Genomic DNA, 22,836 nt, shown 5'->3' with positions numbered 1-22,836 from the left:
TACTCCTTCTTGCCTTTGCATAATAACATATAAAATAGCAACAATAATAGCAGCAGAACTTACATAATGTTTAACCTGGTGTTAGATAGAGATGTGTGTGTGTATACAGAACATATTAAAAATACTACATACATAGTACATGTACGTTTGTGTGTGTATATATATATCTACACATATGTATGTATGCATATGTGTATATATACACAATCCTCACAGTGAGGCTTGTGATATTATTATGCCCATTTAAAAATAAGAAAAGTGAGACCAGAGATGTTAAGTAATTTGACCAAAATCAGCAGGCTCCAGAGTTTGTACTCTTAACTGCTATGCCATGACCATAGTGTCCACTCAGGTTAGTCCCTAGGGAAGGAGATACCAGCTACCTTGCCCTTATACTTCTTTTTGATTAATAATTTATCCCTTGCTGTGTTCATGGCTGTGATTTTCCTGGCTCCTGCCACTGCCCCAGAAGTAAGTTTAGAATTGTTTCTTGGTGCTTTCCTTTTTCTAAAAGAAAAATCAGCTACATTATGTGGTGGTAAAAATGGCTCAGCAGGATCTTTTCTTTTGAATATCAAAGGCCAGTATAGGCAACAACATAAACAAAATAGACTTGTAAAAACGAACCCACTGGGATACATGGATCTATGGAAATCAATAACTTAGAAAGAACTCATGTAAATATATATATTTATTTATTTATTTATTTATTTATTTAAATGTGGTGATTAGCCAATGACACTGTGTTCTTCCTTCAGGGTAAAAGAAAAGCTCTGAGACACCAAAGCATTCCTGATCTGTCTAGAGTTTAATATATTGCCCTCATGGTTTTCCCCTCAAGGCTTATTAGAAGAAGATAACCAATGGATGACCCAGATAAACAGACTCCAGAAATTAATTGATAGACTGGAAAAGAAGGTGAGTGCTTCCTTTTCTTTCTTCTCCCTCTTAGTTTTCAGTAGATTATGACTCATTATTCCTTATTGCCCCAATATTCATGTCTGCCTGGATAGAATAGCAACAAGGATCTCCATTATACTGCTTGATAATTATTTGGGATTTTTGTTAAAGCAAATATTATGTTAATTCTCATCCCCCCCCACGCCAATCCCTAATTATAGTTAAAATAGGATATAGGGTTTAAAGTTAAATAAATCTACTGCATTGTCTGACTTTTAGGTTATCAATCATGTAAGGTAGCAGTGTGCTTGAACGATGCAAATGGCAGCTCTTAGGAATGACCTGGTTGATGTCTTGGGAATGTTTCAAAGTGATTCAGGGAAATGGCTGTGTGGTACACTAAAAGATGATATTGCACACTCAACTTCTAGAAATTAGCATATTAACTGATGATTTTTAGCATGAAAACTACCAAGTTAGCAAGCAAGTTAGGATATGATGAAGAGTTCTTCAGAACTATATTTTATGTTTCCAGTTATTGTATTTTTATTGACTAATTCAATTAGTACCAAGTAGTCCTAATATTATAGTTATATTCCTCTTAAGCAGCTTTAATGGAAGAGGCTGCTTTTGTTAATCAGTAAGAATATGTGTTTTCTGTGCATGCCAAGCACGAAGGAAGGAACGTTTATGCTTGAGAGAGAGTTTCTGACTTTGAAGAACCCAGAGTCTACCCGTAAAAATATTCTATATTCAAAAAATGAGTTAACAGATTTTTAAAAATATGCAGTTGCACAAAACCAAGCTCGTTGTTAATGCTCAGTAAATACTTAGTGACTGACTGAAGGAATGGAATGTGACTGCCAAAGGAATGGAGCATATACTAAAATCTACAGTTGCTAACCTGAAGGAATGATCACTGCAAGCTGGGAAAGACCTCTTGTGGCAGGAAGGGCTTAAGGAGCCTTTAAAAATGATGACAATTAGGAATTTTGAGTGCAAATAACAGAAATTACCTCTTTAATAAAAAAAGAAATCTCTAGAAGGAAATGGGAGTGTTCACAGAATCAACAGACAGTTTAGAATCTAGACTTAGGAAGTCAGTAGACAAGATAAGTCTAGAGATGAAGGTAAGCAAGAAATACTCACCAGTCTTTCAGGTTGTCTCCACTGGAATAAATGAATTTCAACAATTTCCAATCTATGGACATTCTGCTCAAGATTCCACTTTCCAGGAGGGAGAGTCTGGTTTGTCTTGTTATGGTTGCATGCTGGTCTCTTAGATAAGGAAGGAGAGAAAACCTTGGTTAACAGTCAAGTATTAAAATGAGATGAGATCATTCATTGAAGGAAATTATATTGTCATTAAAATCAGAATAAATGTTAGTCAGCTAACAAACTAATAAGTATTTGCTATAGGAAAATAAATTTTTAGAAAACAGAGAGCAGTTGGAGAGGGCATTCAGGTAAGGGTGATGGCATGAGCAAAGGTTAAGTAGACCAACCTGGTTAGAGTCTTCCATTTAGGGACATAGTGACAAATAAGATTATATGAATGGATGGGGCTGAATTATGGATGGCCTTAAATAACAGACTAAGGAATTTGGACTTGATCTTGGAGACAACACGAGGCATTTATTATTTTTCAATAGATAAGTGACATAAAAAAGATCCTTTAGATAGAAAATTGGACAGTAAGAATATGAAATGGATTCAAAGTCAGAGCCACCAAAGCCAGCTATAACAGTGACATTAAAGGGCAGGCTGTAAACCTGAGCCCACTGGGATCAAGTATAGTAAAAGATGGGCCTGGACTAAGTGACTAAAAAAGAAAATGGTAGATTTGAAAGACTTGAGGTGAAATTAACAGGACTGTTGAATGGGTATGATGAGTAAAAGACAGGGTAGTTTCAAATAGGAGTCTAAGGATTTGAGCCCAAGTGTCTGAGACAATTATACCACTAACAGACAAGGGAGAGACAGTGAGAGATAATTGGTGAGGTGAGGTGAGGAGGTGAACTGGTTTATTAAATCTCAAGATATAATAGGACATCTAAGCAGAAATACCCAGTCAGATTAGTATTTAAGAAGCCAGGACAACAGATTGAGATCTTGAGAGCCATCTCTCAGAGGTGAGACATCAAGTCCTGAGGATGGGTAAGGTCTCTGAAAAGGAGATTCTGTACAAAGAAGAACCACGTCTAGAGGAAACAACTTTGGAGAGTTCCAGTCCCTCTGCCACCACATCATTGTTCACTAAATTTAAATTGACCACTTATGGGGACAAATAACATAAACTAAGAGTTTGCTGCAAGTCAATTTTCCTCCTTTCTAATTTCATTAATTGATGCATGAATTGAGACTATAATGATTGATAATAAAAATAGTGGTCATAAAAATTAGTTTTCCAATGGTGGAAGTCTTGGAAATACAGGACCCTATTTAAAAACCAAACCTTGTTAAAACATAAGGATTCAGCTGTTAAATAAGTTTGGATTCATTTAAAGAATACAAATACCTCTTTTTTAAATGGTTTGGAAGTCCTTGGCAAAGATGTCTTTCTTCTGGTGTCATAAATGTATGTCATTCTTTTTAAAGGGGTAGCTCAAACTCAGGTCATGGCTCTTTTTCCAACTGAAAATCAAAGTATTGTCACGTCTCCTTCTTTCCTAGGCTTTTTTCTCCCTTCATTCCTATGAAAGCATTTCATTATGAGGACAGTGGCTGAGAGGTTTGCTGAAAGTACAATGTGATGGTCTTCAACATGGGGATCCAGCTGTGTGGGGCTGAGCATGATCTGTCTTAATGAAAGGAGAAGCAGTGCAAGTTGGGTTTTTTTCTACAACTTGTTCTGTACTGTGCTGAATTAGGTTTTTAGAGGAAAAACTATCCAATTGCCAAACAGAAGCTAAGTGCATATTATATTTTACTGCTGGCTGTCTTGTCTAGTTGTTAGCACTAGGTTTGATCTCCACATTAAAAGGGAATGTAGTTACAGTGGAAGCCATACTGTCTTTTCTCACCACTAAGTATCTACGATAAATCTTTCCTGCACTGTAAACCAAGCCCAATACCATTTATGTGGGGGAACAATAACCTTTGAAATTTCTACAAGTTTCTTCAGACATTCATTTTTTCCACTTCAGCCTCTCTGAGTATTTATGGGATATATTGAGATTATATCTCATGTTTTGCTTGAACTCTGCAGAAACCAGTGTTCAATGCTTAAACAAAACAACAACAAAGTCCCTTTAATCTTCATGAAGTCTTAAGTATACCATCAAATCACAGGATATCCATATTTAAAGGGATATAATTAAGAATGTCACACTCATACAACTTGTTTTAAGTTGTTTTACCTTAGGTTAAAAAAGTAGAACTGAAAAGTGTGCCTGAGTTGTTATTAGGGAAACAGCAGTCAAAGAGATCACTATTGTTACAGTTTCTATATGCAGAGTACTTTTAAAGATTCAATTCACATCTATATGCGTTATATAAGTTTGTCTTTACAGAAGAGCTAGGATTTAAATGGGCATTCATTCAGCCACTTATTTATTTAACTAACATTTATTGAGTACCCACTTTATGCAAGGTACTACTCTGACAGTGAGAATATAGCAGTGCTCAAAACAGGTAAGGTCCTTGGTCTCTGGAGAGACAGACAAACCCCAAGTAAACAAATTCATGAAATGAAGTAATTTCAGATAGTGTAAAGTACTATGAAGAAAATGTAGGACAATGTGATGAAGATGGAAGGTTGGATACTTAAAGTGAGTAATCTGAGAAGGTCACTTTAAGGATGTGATATTTGAGTTGAAGTTAGAAAAATAAGAAAGAGCCAACTAGAGGAAAACCTAGGGATAGAGAATTTAAGGCAGTGGAAATAGTAAAAGTGAATTGCAGAGAAGTTAAATAACTTGCATAAAGTTCACCCACAAGAGAACAGCAATAAAGACACAGACCTACTAGAGAATGGACTTGAGGATATGGGGAGGGGGAGGGGTGAGATGTGACAGGGTGAGAGAGTGGCATGGACATATATACACTACCAAATGTAAAATAGATAGCTAGTGGGAAGCAGCCGCATAGCACAGGGAGATCAGCTGGTGCTTTGTGACCACCTAGAGGAGTGGGATAGGGAGGGTGGGAGGGAAGGAGACGCAAGAGGGAAGAGATATGGGAACATATGTATATGTATAACTGATTCACTTTGTTATAAAGCAGAAAGTAACACACCAGTGTAAAGCAATTATACTCCAAAAAAGATGTTTAAAAAAAAAAAAAAAAGAGAACAGCATAGCTAGAGCTATGTAGCTCTGTTATTAACAGGCTTATACTATTTCAGGCAGTCTGGATTTCTATAACTTTCTATTTATTTCTTATCTATTTGAAGGAATTATTGTGCATAATCCTCACTTGTTTTCCAGTTTTGAGAAATAATTGACATACATCACTATTTAAATTTAAAGCATACAGCATTATGGCTTTACTTACATATAAGGTGAAATAATTACCACAATACGTTCGTTAACATCCATCTTCTCATACAGATAGAATAAAAAGGAAAGGAAGAAAAAAAGAAGGGAAAAATATTTATCTTCTTAGGATTTACTCTCTTAACTTTCCTACATGCCATACAGCAGTGTTAACTATTATCATGTTGTAACATTACATCGTTAATACTTATTTATCTTATAACTGGAAGTTTGTACCTTTTGACCATCTTCATCCTATTCCCCTCCTCCCACTCTCTACCTCTGGTAACCAAAAATCTGATCTCTTTTTCTATGAGTTTGGGGGTTTTGTTTTTGTATTTTTAGATTCCACATATAAATTAAATCATACAGTACAGTATTTGTCTTTCTCTGTCTTATTTCTCTTAGCATAATATTTTCAAGGCTCATCCCTGTTGTCACAAATGGTAGGATTTCCTTGTTTTTTGTGGCTGAATAATATTCCATTATATATGTGTATATATATATATATATATATATATATATATATATATATATCATAAGTTCTTTATCCATTCACCCATCGATGGACACTTAGGTTGTTTCCATGTCTTCGCCTCTATAAATAATGCTGGTATGAACATAGGGGTGCAGATATCTTTTCAACTTAGTGTTTTAATTACCTTTGAATATACTTCCAGAAATGGAATTGCTAGATCATATGATAGTTCAGTATTTAATTTTTTGAGGAACCTGAGAAAGCCATACTGCTTTCCATAGTGGATGCACCAATTTACAATCTACCAACAGTGCACAAGCATTCCCTTTTGCCACATTCTTTCCATCATGTTATCTCTTGTCTTTTTTGTGATGGTCATTCTAATAGACATGAGTGATATCTCAGGGTGGTTTTAATTTGCTTTTCCCTAATGAGTAGTGATGTTGATCATCTTTTCATGTACATGTTGACCTTTCATATATCTTCTTTGGAGAAATGTCTATTCAAGTCCTTTGCCCATTTATTTATTTATTTATTTTTTGCTATTGAGTTATATGAGTTCTTTATGTATTTTGAACATTAACCCTTATCAGATATATGGTTTTCAAATATTTTGTTCCCTTTCCAAATTTTGTCTTTTCACTTTATTGATGTTTTTTTCCCTTGTTGTTGTTGTTTACTGTGCAGAAGCTTTTTAGTTTGATGTAATCCCACTTGTTTATTTTTCATTTGTTTGTGCTTTAGGAGACATATCCAAAAATCATTACCAAGAATCATGTCTGGGAGCTTTATTACTATGTTTTATTCTAGGAGTTTCATGGTTTCAGGTCTTACATTTAAGTCCTTAGTCCATTTTGAGTTAATTTTGTGAGTGGTGTAAGATATGGGTCCAATTTCATTCTTTTACATGTGAATATCCAATTATCCCAGAATCATTTATTAAAAAGACTTCCTTTTCTCCACTGAGTATTCTTCCCTATTAAATATTAGTGGATTGTATATGCTTGGTCTTATTTCTGGGCTCTCAATTCTATTCCATTGTTCTTTTGTGTGTTATGCTAGTAGCATACTGTTTGATGACTTTAGCTTTATAGTATAACTTGAAATCAGGAAGTGTGATCCCTCCTGCTCTTTTCTTCTTTCTCAGCATTTCTTTGGCTATTCAGGGTTTTTTGTGGTTCATATAACTTTTAGGAGTGTTTTTTCTACTTCTGTAAAAGATGCCATTGGAATCTGGATAGGGATTTTATTGAATCTATAGATGGCTTTTGGTAATATTGATGTTTTAACAATATTAATTCTTCCAATTCATGAATACAGAATACCCTTCTACTTATTTGTATGTTTGTATTTTCTTTGATTTGTTTCATCAATGTCTTTCAGTCTTCAGAGTAGAGAAATTTCACTTGCTTAGTTAAATTTATTCCTAAGTATTTTTTTATGCTATTGTAAATGGGATTGATTTCTTTATTTTTTTCAGAAAATTCATTGTTAGCATATAGAAATGCTACTGATTTTTGTATGTTAATTTCATATCTTGAAACTTTACTGAATTCCTTGATTAGATCTGACAGTTTTTTTTGTTTCATCTTTATGATTTTTGTATATAAAACCAAGCCATCTGCAAATAGAGATGGTTTTACTTCTTCATTTACTTTTATTTCTCTTTCTTGCCTTATTTCTTTAGGTAGGATTTCTAGTACTATTTTGAACAGGAGTGGTGAGAATAGACACCCTTGTCTTATTCCTGATCCTTAGAGGAAAAGCTTTCAACCTTTCACCATTAGTATGATGTTGAGGAAGCTGTGGGCTTGTCATATATGACTTTTATTATGTTGAGATATGTTCCTTTTATGACTTTTTGTTAAGGGTTTTTATTATGAATTTATGTTAAATGTTATCAAATGATTTTTCTGTGTCTATTGAGATGATTATATGATTTTTTTCTTTCTGTTAAGGTGATGTATCACACAGATTTATTTGCATATGTTGAACCATCCTTGCATTCCAGGGATAAATCCCACTTGATCATGATAAATGATCCTTTTAATGTACTGCTGAATTTGGTTTGCTAGTATTTTACTGAAATGTTTGCATCTATAATTATCAGGGGTATTGACCTATAGCTCTCATTTCTACTAGTGTCCTTTTCTGGTTTTAGTCTCACGATAATGCTGGCCTCATAAAACGAATTTGGGAGTACTCTCTCCTCTTCTATTTCTGGAAAAATTTGAGAAGGATTGGTGTTAATTCTTCTTTAAATGTTTGGTAAAATTCACTAGTGGAGGCATCTGGTCCTGGACTTTTGTTTGTTGGGAGGTTTTTGATTACTGATTCATTCCCTTTACTAGTAAATTGTCTATTCAGACTTTATATTTCTTCCTAATTCAGTCTTGGTAAATGATATGTTTCTAAGAATTTTTCCATTTATTCTAGGTTGTCCAGTTTGTCAGCATATAGTTGGCTGTTATGATCCTTTGAATTCTCTGTGGTATCAGTTATAATGTCTGCTTTTTCAATTATAATTTTGTTGATTTGTGTCCTTTCTCTTTTTTCCTTGGTTAGTCTAGCTAAGGGTTTGTCAATTTTTCTTATCTTTTCAAAGAACCAACTCTTAGTTTGGATAATTTTTCCAATTGTTTTTCTGTTCTCTATTTCATTTATTTCTGTTCTAATCTTTATTATTTTCTTTCTTCTGTTAACTTTGTGCTCTATTCTTCTTTTTCTAGTTTTTGAAGCTGTAGAGTTAGGTTGTTTATTTGGGATCTTTCTTACTTCTTAAGTAGGTGTTTATTGCTATGAACCTCCCTCTTAGAACTGCTTTTGCTGCATCCCACAGGTTCTGGTGTATTGTGTTTTCACTTTTGTTTGTCTCAAAAATTTTATTTCCTCTTTAACTTCTTCTTTGATCCATTGGTTGTTTAGGACAGTGTTGTTTAATTTCCTTGTTTTCATGAATTTTTCAGTTTTCTTTATTATTGATTCCTACTTTCATGCCATTGTGGTCACAGAAGATACTTGGTATGATTTTAGTCTTCTTTAATTGCTAAGACTTGATTCATGGCCTAACATATGGCCCGTTCTAGAATTTTGTTGTACACCTGAGAAGAATATATATTCTGCTATTGAGAGTTAGAATGTTCTATATATGAATATTAGGATCATTTAGTCTTTAATGTTGTTCGAATCTGTTGTTTTCTTACTGACTCTCTGTCTGGATGAAACGTGCATCGACAGATGAATGGATAAAGAAGATGTGGTACATATATACAATGGAATATTACTCAGCCATAAAAAAGGAACAAAATTGGGTCATTTGTAGAGATGTGGATGGAACTAGAGTCTGTCATATGAGTGAAACGAGTCAGAAAGAGAAAAACAAATACTGTATATAAACGCATATATGTGGAATCTAGAAAAATGATACAGATGAACCTATTTGCAGAGCAGAAATAGAGACACAGACATAGAGAACGGACGTGTGGACATGGGGTGGGGGAAGGGGAGGGTGGGATGAATTGGGAGATTAGGATTGACATATATACACTACCACGTGTAAAATAGATAGCTAGTGGGAACCAGCTGTATAGCACAGGGAGCTCAGCTCTTTGCTCTGTGGTGACCTAGATGGGTGGGATTGGGGTGGGGGAGCGGGAGGGAGGTCCAAGAGGGAGGACATGTATGTATACATATAGTTGATTCACCTCGTTGTGAATCAGTAGAAACTAATGTAACATTGTAAAGCAATTATGCTCCAATACAATAAGTAAATAATTAAAATAAAAGTAGGGTAATAAAGCCCCCAACTAGTATTGTATTACTGTCTATTTCTCATTTTAGCTCTGTTAGTTGGCTTTATATATTTAGGTACTCCAATGTTGGGTGCATAAATATTTACAGTTGTTATATCTTCTTAATGTATTGATCTTTTTATCATTATATAATAACATCCTTTGTCTCTATTCACCATTTTTCATTTAAAGTCAATTTTGTCTAAGTATAGCTACCTCTGCTTTTTGCTGTTGTTATTATTTGCTTGAAATGTCTCTTTCCATCCCTTAACTCTCAGTCTATATGTGCTTTTAAGGCTAAAGTAAGACTCCTGTAGGCAGCATATTATTAGATCTTGTTTTTTTTTAATCCATTCAGCCATTCGATGTCTTTGCTTTTTTATCAGATTATAATTGGCTTACAATGTTGTGTTAGTTTCTGTTGTACAATGAAGTGAATCAGCTATATGTATACACATATTCCCTCCTCCATGGACCTGCCTCTCACCACCCCATCCCACCCATCTAGGTCATCATAGAGCACCAAGCTGAGCTCCCTGTGCTATAAAGCAGGTTCCCACTAGCTATCTATTTTACACATGGTAGAATATATTTGTCAATCCTAATCTCCTAATTCATCCCACCCTCCCCTTTCCTGCCTTGGTGTCATATATATGTTCTCTACATCTGTGTCTCTATTTCCGTCTTGCAAACCAGTTGATCTGTATCATTTTTCTAGATTCCACATATATGCATTAATATACGATATTTGTTTTTCCCTTTCTGACTTACTTCACCCTTTATGACAGACTCTAGGTCCATCCACATCACTACAAATGACCCAATTTCATTCCTTTTTATAGCTGAGTAATATGCCATTGTATATATGTACCACATCTTCTTTATCAATTCATCTGTTCTCCAAAGTGGCTGTATCCATTTACATTCCCACCAACAGTGCAAGAGGGTTCCCTTTTCTCCACACCATCTCCAGCATTTATTGTTTGTAGATTTATTGATGATGGCCATTCTAACCAGTGAGAAGTGATAAATCACTGTAATACTGATTTGCAGTTCTCTAATAATTAGTGAGGTTGAGAATCTTTTAATGTGCCTCTTGGCCATCTGTATGTCTTCTCTGGAGAAATGTCTATTTAGGTCTTCTGCCCATTTTTTGATTGGATTGTTTGTTTTTTTTTTTTATATTGAGCTCCATGAGCTGTTTGTATATTTTGGAGATTAATCCTTTGTCTGTTGTTTCATTTACAAATATTTTCTCCCATTCTGAGGTTTGTCTTTTTGTCTTGTTTATTGTCTTTGCTGTGCAAAAGTTTTTAAGTTCAGTTAGGTCCCATTTGTTTATTTTTGTTTTTATTTTCATTATTCTAGGAGGTGGGTCAAAAAAGATCTTGCTGTGGTTTATGTCAGAGAGTGTTTTTCCTATGTTTTCCTCTAAGAGTTTTATAGTGTCTGGTCTTATATTTAGGTCTTTAATCGATTTTGAGTTTATTATTGTGTATGGTGTTAGGGAGTGGTCTAACTTCATTCTTTTGCATGTAGCTGTCCAGTTTTCCCACCCCCACTTATTGAAGAGACTTTCTTTTCTCCATTGTATATTCTGGCCTCCTTTGTCACAGATTAGGTGACCATAGGTGCGTTGGTTTATCTCTGGGCTTTCTATCCTGTACCATTCATCTATATTTCTCTTTTTGTGCCAGCACCATACTGTCTTGATTACTGTAGCTTTGTAGTATAGTCTGAAGTCAGGGAGCTGATTCCTCCAGCTCCGTTTTTCATTCTTAAGATTGGTTTGGCTATTTGGGGTCTTTTGTGTTTCCATACAGACTGTAAAATTTTATGTTCTAATTTTGTGAAGAATGCCATTGGCAATTTGATAGGGATTGCATTGAATCTGTACATTGCTTTGGGTAGTACAGTTACTTTCACAATATTGATCCTTCCAATCCAAGAACATGGTATATTTCTCCATCTGTTTGTGTCCTTTTTTATTTCTTGCAACAGTGTTTCATAGTTTTCTGACAACAGGTCTTTTGCCTCCTTAGGTAGGTTTATTCCTAGGTGTTTTATCCTTTTTGTTGTGATGGTAAGTGGGAGTGTTTCCTTAATTTCTGTTTCTGATTTTTCATTGTTAGTGTATGAGAATGCAAGAGATTTCTGTGCATCAATTTTGTATCCTGCACTTTACCAAATTCATTGATTAGCTCTAGTAGTTTTCTTATGGCATCTTTAAGATTTTCTATGTAGAGTATCATGTTATCTGCAAACAGTGACAGTTTTACTTCTTCTTTTCGAATTCATATTGCTTTTATTTCTTTTTCTTCTCTGATTGCCATGCTAGGACTTCCAAAACTATGTTGAATAAGAGTGGTGAGAGTGGACATCCTTGTCTTGTTCCTGTTCTTAGAGGAAATGGTTTCAGTTTTTCACCATTGAGAACAATGTTGGCTGTTGGTTTGTCACATATGACCTTTATTATGTTGAGGTAGGTTCCCTCTATGCCCACTTTCTGGAGAGTTTTTATCATAAACGAGTGTTGAATTTTTTCAAAAGCTTTTTCTGCATCTATTGAGATGGTCATATGGTTTTCATTCTTTAATTTGTTAATATGGTGTAGCACATTGATTTGCATACATTGAAGAATCCTTGCATTCCTGGGATAAATCCCACTTGATCATGGTGTATGATCCTTTTAATATGTTGTTGGATTCTGTTTGCTAGTATTTTGTTCAGGATTTTTGTGTCTATGTTCATCAGTGATATTGGTCTGTAATTTTGTTTTCTGTGATCTCTTTTTCTGGTTTTGGTATCAGGGTGATGGTGGCCTCGTAGAACAAGTTTGGGCATGCTCCTCCCTCTGCAATTATTTTGGAAGAGTTTAAGAATGATAGTTGATCGCTCTTCTCTCAATGTTTGATAGAATTTGCCTATGTAGCCATCTGGTCCTGGACTTTTGTTTGTTGGAAAATTTTTAATTACAGTTTCAGTTTCATTACTTGTGATTGGTTTGTTTATATTTTCTAATTCTTCCTTGTTCAGGCTTGGAAAGTTGTACCTTTCCAAGAATTTGTCCATGTCTTCCAGGTTGTCCATTTTATTGGCATAGAGTTGCTTGTAGTAATCTCTTATGATCCTTTGTATTTCTGCAGTGTCTGTTGTAATTTCTCCTTTTTCATTTCTAATTTTATTGATTTGAGTCCTCTCCCTTTTTGTCTTATTGAATCTGGCTATAGGCTTATCAATTTCTTTTTCTCAAAGAAGTAACTTTTAGTTTTATTGATCTTTGCTATTGTTTTCTTCATTTCTGTTTCATTTATTCCTGCTCTGATCTTTATGATTTCTTTCCATCTACTAACATTGAGTTTTGTTCGTTCTTCTTTCTCTAGTGGCTTTAGGTGTAAGGTTAGATTGTTTATTTGAGATTTTTCTTGTTTCTTGTATTTTCTTGTATTGCTATAAACTTCCCTTTTAGAACTGCTTTTGCTGAATTCCATAGTTTTTGGGTCATTGTGTTTTCATTGTCATTTGTTTCTGTTTATGTTTTTGGTTCCCTCTTTGATTTCTTCAGTGATCTCTTGGTTATTTAGCAGCACACTGTTTAGCCTCTGTGTGTTTGTGTTTTTTATTTTTTTATTTTTTTCCTGTAATTAATTTCTAATCTCATAGGGTTGTGGTTGAAAAAGATGCTTGATATGATTTCAATTTTCTTAAAATTTCCAAGGCTTGATATGTGATATATCCTGGAGAATAGTGTGCACTTGAGAAGAAAGTGTATTCCACCACTTTCAGGTGGAATGTCTTATAAATATCAATTAAATCTACCTGGTCTACTGTGTCATTTAAACTTTGTGTTTCCTTACTTATTTTCTGTCTGGAAGATCTGTCCATTGGTGTAAGTGGGGTGTTAAAGTCCCCCACTGTTTCTGGGTTACTGTTGATTTCCCCTTTTATGGCTGTTAGCCTTTGCCTTATATATTGAGGTGCCCCTATGTTAGGTGCATAAATGTTTATAATTTTTATATCTTCTTCTTGGATTGATCCCTTGATCATTATCTAGTGTCCTTCCTTATCTCTTGCAACAATCTTTATTTTAAAATCTATTTTATCTGACATGAGTATTGCTACTCCAGCCTTCTTTTGATTTCCATTTGCATGGAATATCTTTTCCCATCCCCTCACTTTCAGTGTGTCTGTGTCCCTAGGTCTAAAGTGGGTCTCTTGTAGACAGCATGGGTCTTGTTTTTGTATCCATTCAGCAAGCCTGTGTCTTTTGGTTGGAGCATTTAATCCATTTACATTTAAGGTAATTATCGATATGTATGCTCTTATTACCAATTTCTTAATTGTTTTGGATTTGTTTTTGTATGTCTTTTCCTTCTCTTGTGTTTCCTGCCTAGAGAAGTTCCTTTAGCATTTGTTGTAAAGCTGGTTTGGTGGTGCTGAACTCTCTCAGCTTTTGCTTGTCTATAAAGCTTTTGATTTCTCCTTTGAATCTGAATAAGATCCTTACTGGGTAGAGTAATTTTTGTTGTACGTTTTTCCCTTTCATAACTTTAAATATATCCTGCCACTCCCTTCTGGCCTGAAACGTTTCTCCTGAAAAATCTGCTGATAACCTTATGGGGATTTCCTTGTATGTTATTTGTTGCATTTCCCTTGCTGCTTTCAATATTTTTTCTTTGCATTTAATTTTTGTTAGTTTAATTAATATGTGTCTTGGTATGTTTCTCTTAAGGTTTATACTGTTTGGGACTCTCTGCACTTCCTGCACTTGGGTGGCTGTTTCCTTTCCATGTTAGGGAAGTTTTTTACTATAATCTCTTCAAATATTTTCTCATATCCTTTCACTTTCTTTCTTCCTTTAGGACTCCTATAATTCGAATGTTGGTGCATTTAATGTCCCAGAAGTCTCTGAGACTGTCCTCAATTCTCTTCATTCTTTTTTCTTTATTCTGCTCCTCAGCAGTTATTTCCACCATTCTGTCTTCCAGCTCACTTATTCATTCTTTTGCCTCAATTATTCTGCTATTGATTCCTTCTAGTGTATTTTTCATTTCAGTTATTGTGTTGTTCATCACTGTTTGCTTGTTCTTTAGTTCTTCTATGTCTTTGTTCAACAGTTCTTGTATTTTCTCGATCCGTGCCTCCATTATATTTCTGAGATTTTAGATCATCTTTACTGTCATTACTGTGAATTCTTTTTCAGGTAGGTTGTCTATTTCCTCTTCATTGGTCTTCTAGGTTTTTCCCTTGCTCCTTCATCTGTAACATAATTTTTTTGTTGTCTCATTTTTTTTGATGGGTGGGGTTATGTTCCTGTCATACAGGTTGCTTTCCCTGAGGCTTTCCACACTGGAGTTTGCAGGCAGTTGCGTAGAGCTAGGTCTTGGTGCCAAGATGAGTATCTCCGGGAGACTTCACTCAGATTAATATACCCTGGGGTCTAAGGTTCTCTTTCAGCTTAGCAGTTTGGACTCGGTGGTCCTACCACAGGAGCTCAGGCCTGACCCCTGGCCTGTGAACCAAGATCCTGCAAGACAAGCAGTGCAGCAAAAAAAGAAAAAAAAAAAGGAGCAGAACAATAAAAAGAATAAAAAATAAAATAAAAATAGAAAAATATATTAGAAAAAATAAAAATATAAATGAAACAACACCACCAAGGGGGGCGGGGCTTAGGCAGGGCAGGGTTTAGGTGGGGGTGGAGGCTAGTCTCAGAATCCACACAGCCAGAAAAGGCCTTGGGGTTTTGGGGGGCAGGGTTTAGGCTCAGCATGGTCCATTCTATCTCTTTTCATTGGAGAATTTAATTCACTTACGTTTAACGTATTTATTGATAGGTAAGGACTTACTATTGCCATTTTGTTAATTGTTTTCTGGTTGTTTTGTAGATTACTGTGTCTTGTTTCTCATGCTGTTGTCTTTTTTTGTGTGTATGTTGTCAGTATGCTTTGACTTTGTCATGTTCTTTTGTGTAATTTCTACAAGATTTTCACTTGTGGTTACCGTGAGGCTTACATAAAATATAACACCATACTTTAAACTGATAACAACTTAACTTCAATAGAATTTGTGAACTTTACACTTTTACCTCCACCTCACTTTTTAGGTTATTGCTGTTACATGTTTTTATATTATGTAACTGACAACAGATTACTACAGTTATGGTTATTTTTGCTATGCTCTTTTATTTTATAAGTTTTAAACAAAAGTTAAGTGAATTATGCATCACTATTACCATATTGCAGAAATAATGACTATATACTTATTACCAGTGAGATTTACACTACCTTTTTATGATGTTATTAACATTCTTTCACTTCCACTCAAAGAACTGCCTTTAGCATTTCTTGTAAGGCAGGTCTGGTGGTAAACTCCCTCAGCTTTTGTTTGTTCAGTGAAGTCTTTACCCTTCCTTTGTTTCTGAAAGAAAACTTCACCAAGTATAGAATTCTTAGTCGGCAGTTTTTTTTTTCAATATTTCTAATATGTCAACCCATTCTCTCCTGGTCTGAAAAGTTCTTCTGATAATCTTATGGGGGTTCCCTTGTATGTGACTTCTCTCTTTTCTCTTGCTGCCCTTACAGTTCTTTTGTCTTTGACTTTTGACAATTTAATTAATGTGTCTCAGAGTAGCCCTATTTAGATTCAATCTATTTGAGGTCCTTTGGGCCTCATGGATCTGGATGTTCATATCGCTCCCAAAATTTAGAACGTTTTCAGACATTATTCCTTTAAATAGGCATTCTGTCTCTTTCTCTTTCTCTTCTTCTGGAATTCCCATGATGTGAATACTTTTTCCTTTTCAGTGTCTCCCAAATTCCCATAGGTTTTCTTCACTCTTTTTTCATTCTTGTTTATTTTTGCTCCTCTTCCTGGGTAACTTCCAGTGTTGTACCCTCAATGTCACTGATTCTTCTGCATGGTTGAGTCTACTATTGAAATTCTTTATTGAATTTTTCAGTTCAGTTATTGTATTTTTCACCTCTAGGAGTTTTGTTTATTTTGGTTTGGTTTTTGATGGTTGTGATTTACTTGTCAAACTTCTCATTATGTTTGTGCTTTGTTTTTCTAATTTTGTGTAGCTGTCTGTTTTTTCTTGCAGTTCCTTAAGAGGAATTTCCTTAAGAGGATTTTATTGAATTCTTTCTCTGGCATTTCATAGGTGTTCATTTTTAGGGCCAGTTATTGAAGTTTTATTAGTTTCTTTTGGTGATGTCATATTTACCTGACTTTTCATAATCTTTGATTCCTTACATTGATATTTGTGCACTTGAGTAATTGGGCTCCCCTTCCAGACTCTACAGGTTGGCTTTGGCAGAAACAGTTCTTCAGCAGTGAGCTCAGTTTGGGTTTTGGGGTATGTCTGCTGGTAATGTTTTTGGGCAGGAGGGACCTGCTATTATGCTTTATTGAGGGCAGGGTAATTGTTTCAGCTCTGAGGATAGGGATAGGGGTTGTACTACTGGCTGAGAACTGTTGGATAGTACTATTGGCTTGGTCCCCTACACAAGTGAGGCTGTAGGATGGGCTCCATGGTTGCCTGGATTCTCTGGTCAGACTTACTAGATGGTTGGGACTGGTTACTATATCCAGTAGTAAATGGGACTTCTGTGCCCTGGCATGGCAGCAGTACAGGACACAGAGCCTATACATCTCATTGTTTGGGGACCCAAGCCAGTCCATAGTGTGTACTGACTTACCTGGTCAGGTGAGGCCAGTGGTTTTGCTCTGTAGATGGGGGAAGCCATGGTCTGTGCTCTCTGTTCAAGTGCCACTGCATGTAGGGGAGTTGAATGAGCTGTGTAGCTTCCTGTGTGCTCTAGTTAGGTTCCCTGCTTGGACACGTTGGAGGCTGTACTTGGCAATGAACAGGGCTATGAATTAGAATACTTGCCTAGGTGTAGCAGGACAAGCAGCTCTAAAGCTGGTGAAGCTCTTTGTTGTTTTAACTCAAGCCAACCCACACCCCAAGTTCCCTGACCGAACATGTCTGCTGGCTTTGCTCTGCAAACTATTGGCTCTGCCTGCTTCTTGGCTCAAGTGCCACTGGGATGCACAGCTTCCAGGAGTTGTCACCAGCCCTTCTGATGAGATGGGTTCAGAAGACACTCTCCACAGCAGGTGGGGCTGTGTCTCACCTCCCCTGCCTAGGCAAGAAGGGGAGGTTTAGCTCCAGGCTATTCTCAGTTTCCCAAATAAGGTCTCAGATAGGGAGATGACAGGTCCTACCCTCAGTTTTGGCTATGAATTAATCCATCTGCTTGTGCATAGCATGAGAGCATTCCACACCTGCTACTGGTTTTGCTTCGTGGGTAATCAGCTTTGCTCACCCACCTCTTGGCTTGAGCACCGCTGGGCCACACTGCTTCCAGGAGTTATTGCCAGCTCCTCTGGCAAGATCGGCCTGGAAGACACTCACCACAGTGGGTGGGAATATGATTCAGCTCCTTGTTTGGGCGTGGGCAAACTGGTCTCTAGGGTCAACAAAACTCCTCCTTTGAATATCCGAATCAGGCAGATCTGCTCTCCTCCAAGTTCCCAGCTTGGTTCTGCAGATGAGCAAAGCTGCTGGTTGGGATTACTACTTGGGCACTGCAGTATGAGCTTGGTCTTCCAAGATCTGTGTGCTGGTTGTTGCAAGCCGCTTCCCTCTTCTCTGTCACAGTCAGATTCCCTGTGGTTGAGTCCCACAGATTTCCCTGCAATCTTTGTGGTACAAGACCAGAGTAGGGGCTTTCACAAAATGACCCACAATGCTGGGTGGGGCTAGTTGTCTCTCCTGGGATCTCTTTTCCCACTGAGGGAACCAGAGGCTCAGGGAAGATCTGTCCAGGTGGTGCTGTGCTGGCCTGGTGATGGGGCAATGCTGTCAACGTATAGCCACTTCTTTTACCTTCTAATGAAGTCTGTCTTGGTCTCTGTGGTACAGGAGGTTGCTTCAGCCTTGTTCTAGGATTCCCTCAGAGGTGTCTTGTTCTCAATAGTTGTTAGTTGTTGTTCTTGTGAGGGGGAGCAAAGCCAGGAACAACCTATGTCACCATTTTGGTGATGTCACTCTCTAGGATATATATTCTTAGAATGAAGTCCTCAGATATTACATTCTTGGTTTCAATGGGGCCATTAGCATTATACATTGATCACTGCAGAAAACTCTAAGGTCTTTTTGGTAACCCTTCATTTTTAACAAATATCAATATGGTTTCATTTGCTTTTTATTTCACTTCTTAACAAAGCAAAATTAGCACTAGAGTGTAAATGTCTATCATGATATCTCAAGTATATTGCCATATAACCACAGCAAAAGAAATCAGCCTAGTCATCCTAACTTTTCCTTTTTACTGTTTCTATCCTTTCCCTCTCTGCTTTAATGAATCTTCTCTCCACTTTGTTCTCTTTTAATGGCATCAGTGATGTACACTCAAAGTAATAACAAATTGAACACATCTGAAATGGCTCCTTACAATTGATATAATGGGTAAAAGAATCTTTATTGGAACAGCCCACTTTAAAAATCAGAATTATTTCATCTCCTTTCAGATCATGAAGTTCCTTTGGTTTAATATTAGCCAAAAAAGTGCTACCATTCAAATATATGATGTTTTGTTTAATTAACTAATTTCTTGTTTTCTACCCATTTCTTACTGTAACCAAAGGATCTTAAACTTGAACCTCTAGAAGAAGTTATTGAAGGGAATACTAAACCCGTAAGTACTTTCTCTAGGCCAAAATTTTAGAAATATGTACTTTGAAAACATAATTTAATTTCTTCAAAATTAGTTACTATGTCAGTGAAAATTAAAAAAAAAAATTCATGGGCATATTTCATTATGTATGGCTAAGTAGGATTTTCTAAATTGTGATTTCTGGAAAACTAACGCCTACTTCACAGGGATTTTCTGAAAGTACCTGTTATGTAATATGTGAAAAGTGAAATTTTTATGCATGTATAAATCAATGAGTTATTGAATAATTGAATGAATATGACTGGCAGAGAAGGGCAACATTCAAATTGTATCATAAACCAGGCTGAAGGGTACACCTGAGCAGAAACTTGGTCCTATTAATTATTGTATTTTCAGCACATAGCCCAGGGACAAGATGCTCAGAAATCATTTTCCAAAGAAAAAAAATGATGTTTAGAGAAAAGTAAACATTTATGCTCGTGGGGAAAAGATACCCATCCAGAAGGGTGGCAACTGATGGAGACGGAAAGAAAATGGACAAAGTGATCCTAATAAGTTCATTATATGCAACAAAAAAGAAATAAATGTATAACTTAACTAATTGAAAAGCAGCACATACCATGCTTTATTAATTTATTTTATTTTGAGGCAAATATTTATAGCACATACTGCTTTGGGAAATTGGATGTTTGAATTTACATTTAGTGGAAATTTGGATTTTAAAATCTTGGGTATCTACAGAAAATCACTTTTTTCTTAATACCTTAAATATATTATATATTGTATAGATCTTGTATGATCAGTCACATTTACATGAAACAAGGATAAGAAATACCTTCCATCTCTGTATCATGTAGTTATTCTATAGGCACTGCCTGTGTGACAGAAGCTGAGACTCACCTGCATGTCAGCTCCTGTTCATCGTCCAAACTCATAGCACAAAGGAAATTTTCATAGAGGAAGCTTTTTCTCAGAAAAGTTTAACAATGGCTGTTGTGATTAGAATCCTATAGATGTAGACACATTCCCTAGCTATATTACATGTTCAGTGCTTTTATTACTCCAAAGACAGGGATGTGGTCTGTGTTAATTTATCAGGCACCCAGAATTTTAAAGTGATAGGTTTTGGCATGAAGGTGAGGGGAGAGGGGTGTTGAGCACAGATATTATGCAGGTCTGTGTAGTCCCATAAGCCCAGGATTATGACCTTGAGGTCTTGCATCTGTATCATCTCTTTAGGTTTGCATGTAGAGAAAACTACACTCCAGTCAAGAAAAATGAACATAATTTTTCTAATGTTGGGAGAGACTATTGTCTATTCTTAAGTAATTTCTTAATGTAAGTATTCTCTCTCACTAGCTATGAAGGAGAAAAGTTTCTAAGGATTGTTTATGAAAAGTGACAGACTCTTCCATTCTCTGGTCCCTGACAGAAAAGAGAGATCTATTTTAAGAGCTCTATCAACCCATGCAGCATTGCCAGTTCAATAGTGCATGGAAGTACTTTAGAGAAAAAGAACTGGGCAAGGTAGCTCGATAGTCAATATTATTTAAAAGCAGGAAAGAATATTCTTTAACTATTTTTAACCATATGTAAAAGTAAAAGAATTATGCTCTTTGGGAATACACACATAGTAGTAGTCTGAGCTCGTTTGTTTTTTCATATTTGTCATCAAAAGTTGTATTTTTTACTAGTGGTAGTATATGTATCACTATCAATTCCTATAAAACCTCTATATTCAGAATGACAAAAACAATTTTTCACTGTTATTTCACAGCTAGCACACATAATTGTATGTTACTTTTTGATCAGTGATTTATCCTGGTGACCAAAACCAATTTTAGAATTCATTTACTGGAGAGGTATTTTTCCTTTTCCATTAGAGAATGCGTGAGAACTTTGAAAAATAAATCCTACATCAGAATGCAAAAAATAAATTTTTATTACATACTTTATTTTTAAAAGTTAATCTTTATTGAGCCTTTGCTATGTGCAAGTGTTGTGTTAAACCCACACATATGTAACTCAGTCCTCACAATAGCCATATGAGGTGGTGCTGTTATTAGCTCCATTTTACAGATGAAGAAATTAAGTTGTAAAAAGGTTTAAATACCACAGCTGAACTCCAGAAGTTCTATGCCAGACCTACACTACTCACCACATTGTAATATTCCAACTCTAGTGTTTGGTGCACTTTGGGAAGTAGAGTTGTTTTTACTAGTGAGGTTGTGAGCTAATGGATGATTTTTTTTCATGAAATTTCCTACCACTAGAGCAGAGCAAATTATCTGGTAGGCTTATTTAAACACACAGCAAAAGTCCTGAACCCTAGTATCTGCCATACTAGTTTTCTGGTACATGAGCCATTACATAATGATGAGTGTAGCATATAATCTCTTTCTAAGTCCATTTTTTTTCTCAGCCTGGAGTAAGAGAAGTAACATTTATTGAATATCTATCATGGGCAATATCTTTACATACACTATTTCATTCCATTTAACCTTCCTCAAAACTGTGATGTAAGTACCTTTATTCCAATTTTGCGTATCAGAAGACTTGAGAAAGATTAAGTAACTTGTTCAAGGCCACAGAGCTAGTGAAAGTGAAACCAATTTACACCTCCTGCTCTAAAATGAGAAAGAAAAAAGAAAAGAGGGCAAGATGATGGAGGTAGATAAAAGAGCACCTAACAGTGCTCAGGACCACCTCGAATCCTTTTCTGGACTGGATAGTATATGAATAAAATTTACTAAAGGAATTTTAAGAATAGTCAATGGTTAAAAGCAAAAGCACCTTTTATTTTTAACTTGATCACTAACTATGTGCTGGGCCCTGAGGGAGGGTCTGTAGATAAAGTGGTGAATATTACAGACTAGAAGACAGACTAGAAGGAAATATAGGCAAATATAACTAGGATCTACAATAGAATGTGATGAGGATTATTATAGGAAGGTATAGATTTTTCCATAGCTAGGGAGCATGACCTAATTTAGGGGCCAGTAAATGCTTCCAGAATGACATAACATTTAAGATGAAATCAAAAAGGATAAGTAGGAGTTTTTAAAAATGATATTCGTATATCTCTTACAACATTGAATTGTTCTAACCTTGCACTAAAAGAACAATAGGTGCTACATGGGAATATTAAAATATTCCAGATGATTTATATCAAGACAGATATAAAGACAGAAACCTTAGGAATTCACTATTTTATTTTTCCTTAATAAAATAGGAAATAAATGCACATCAGGGCTAAACGCAGATCTAAAGTCCAAGGCCTTGGTTTTATGACTCATTGAACATTTAGGGATAATTTATTGTCTTCTAGCTCTCAAGTACTAAGAAGTGAGTATAAATCACTGAAAGGTTAATATGATTTTTGAAGGGAATTGCTTCAACCAGACCATACATCCTGGATCTGGCCTGGTGTATTGATCCACCTGAATCCTTTCTGCCTGGTGCAATTGTGTGCTTTTTGTGGTACTTCTTCTCAAATGACTATTGGGGGGAAA

General features: G+C 35.8%; 1 protein-coding gene across 1 annotated transcript in view; it reads left to right on the top strand.

The window, feature by feature from the left end:
- The window catches only part of NECAB1 (N-terminal EF-hand calcium binding protein 1), a 285,172-nt gene that overhangs the window by 222,979 nt on the left and 39,357 nt on the right, over positions 1 to 22,836 (top strand). The window contains exons 8-9 of the mRNA XM_082364108.1: positions 842 to 918; positions 19,295 to 19,345. Of these exons, the coding sequence (XP_082220234.1) occupies positions 842 to 918; positions 19,295 to 19,345 (128 nt within the window). The remainder of the gene's footprint in view (positions 1 to 841; positions 919 to 19,294; positions 19,346 to 22,836) is intronic.

This window comes from Balaenoptera borealis, assembly GCF_965194805.1.
Source record: "Balaenoptera borealis genome assembly, chromosome: 17".
NCBI classification, from domain to species: Eukaryota; Metazoa; Chordata; class Mammalia; order Artiodactyla; family Balaenopteridae; genus Balaenoptera; species Balaenoptera borealis.
The sequence above is the reverse complement of the archived record's forward strand: the minus strand, read 5'-3'. Positions and strand labels throughout refer to the sequence as shown.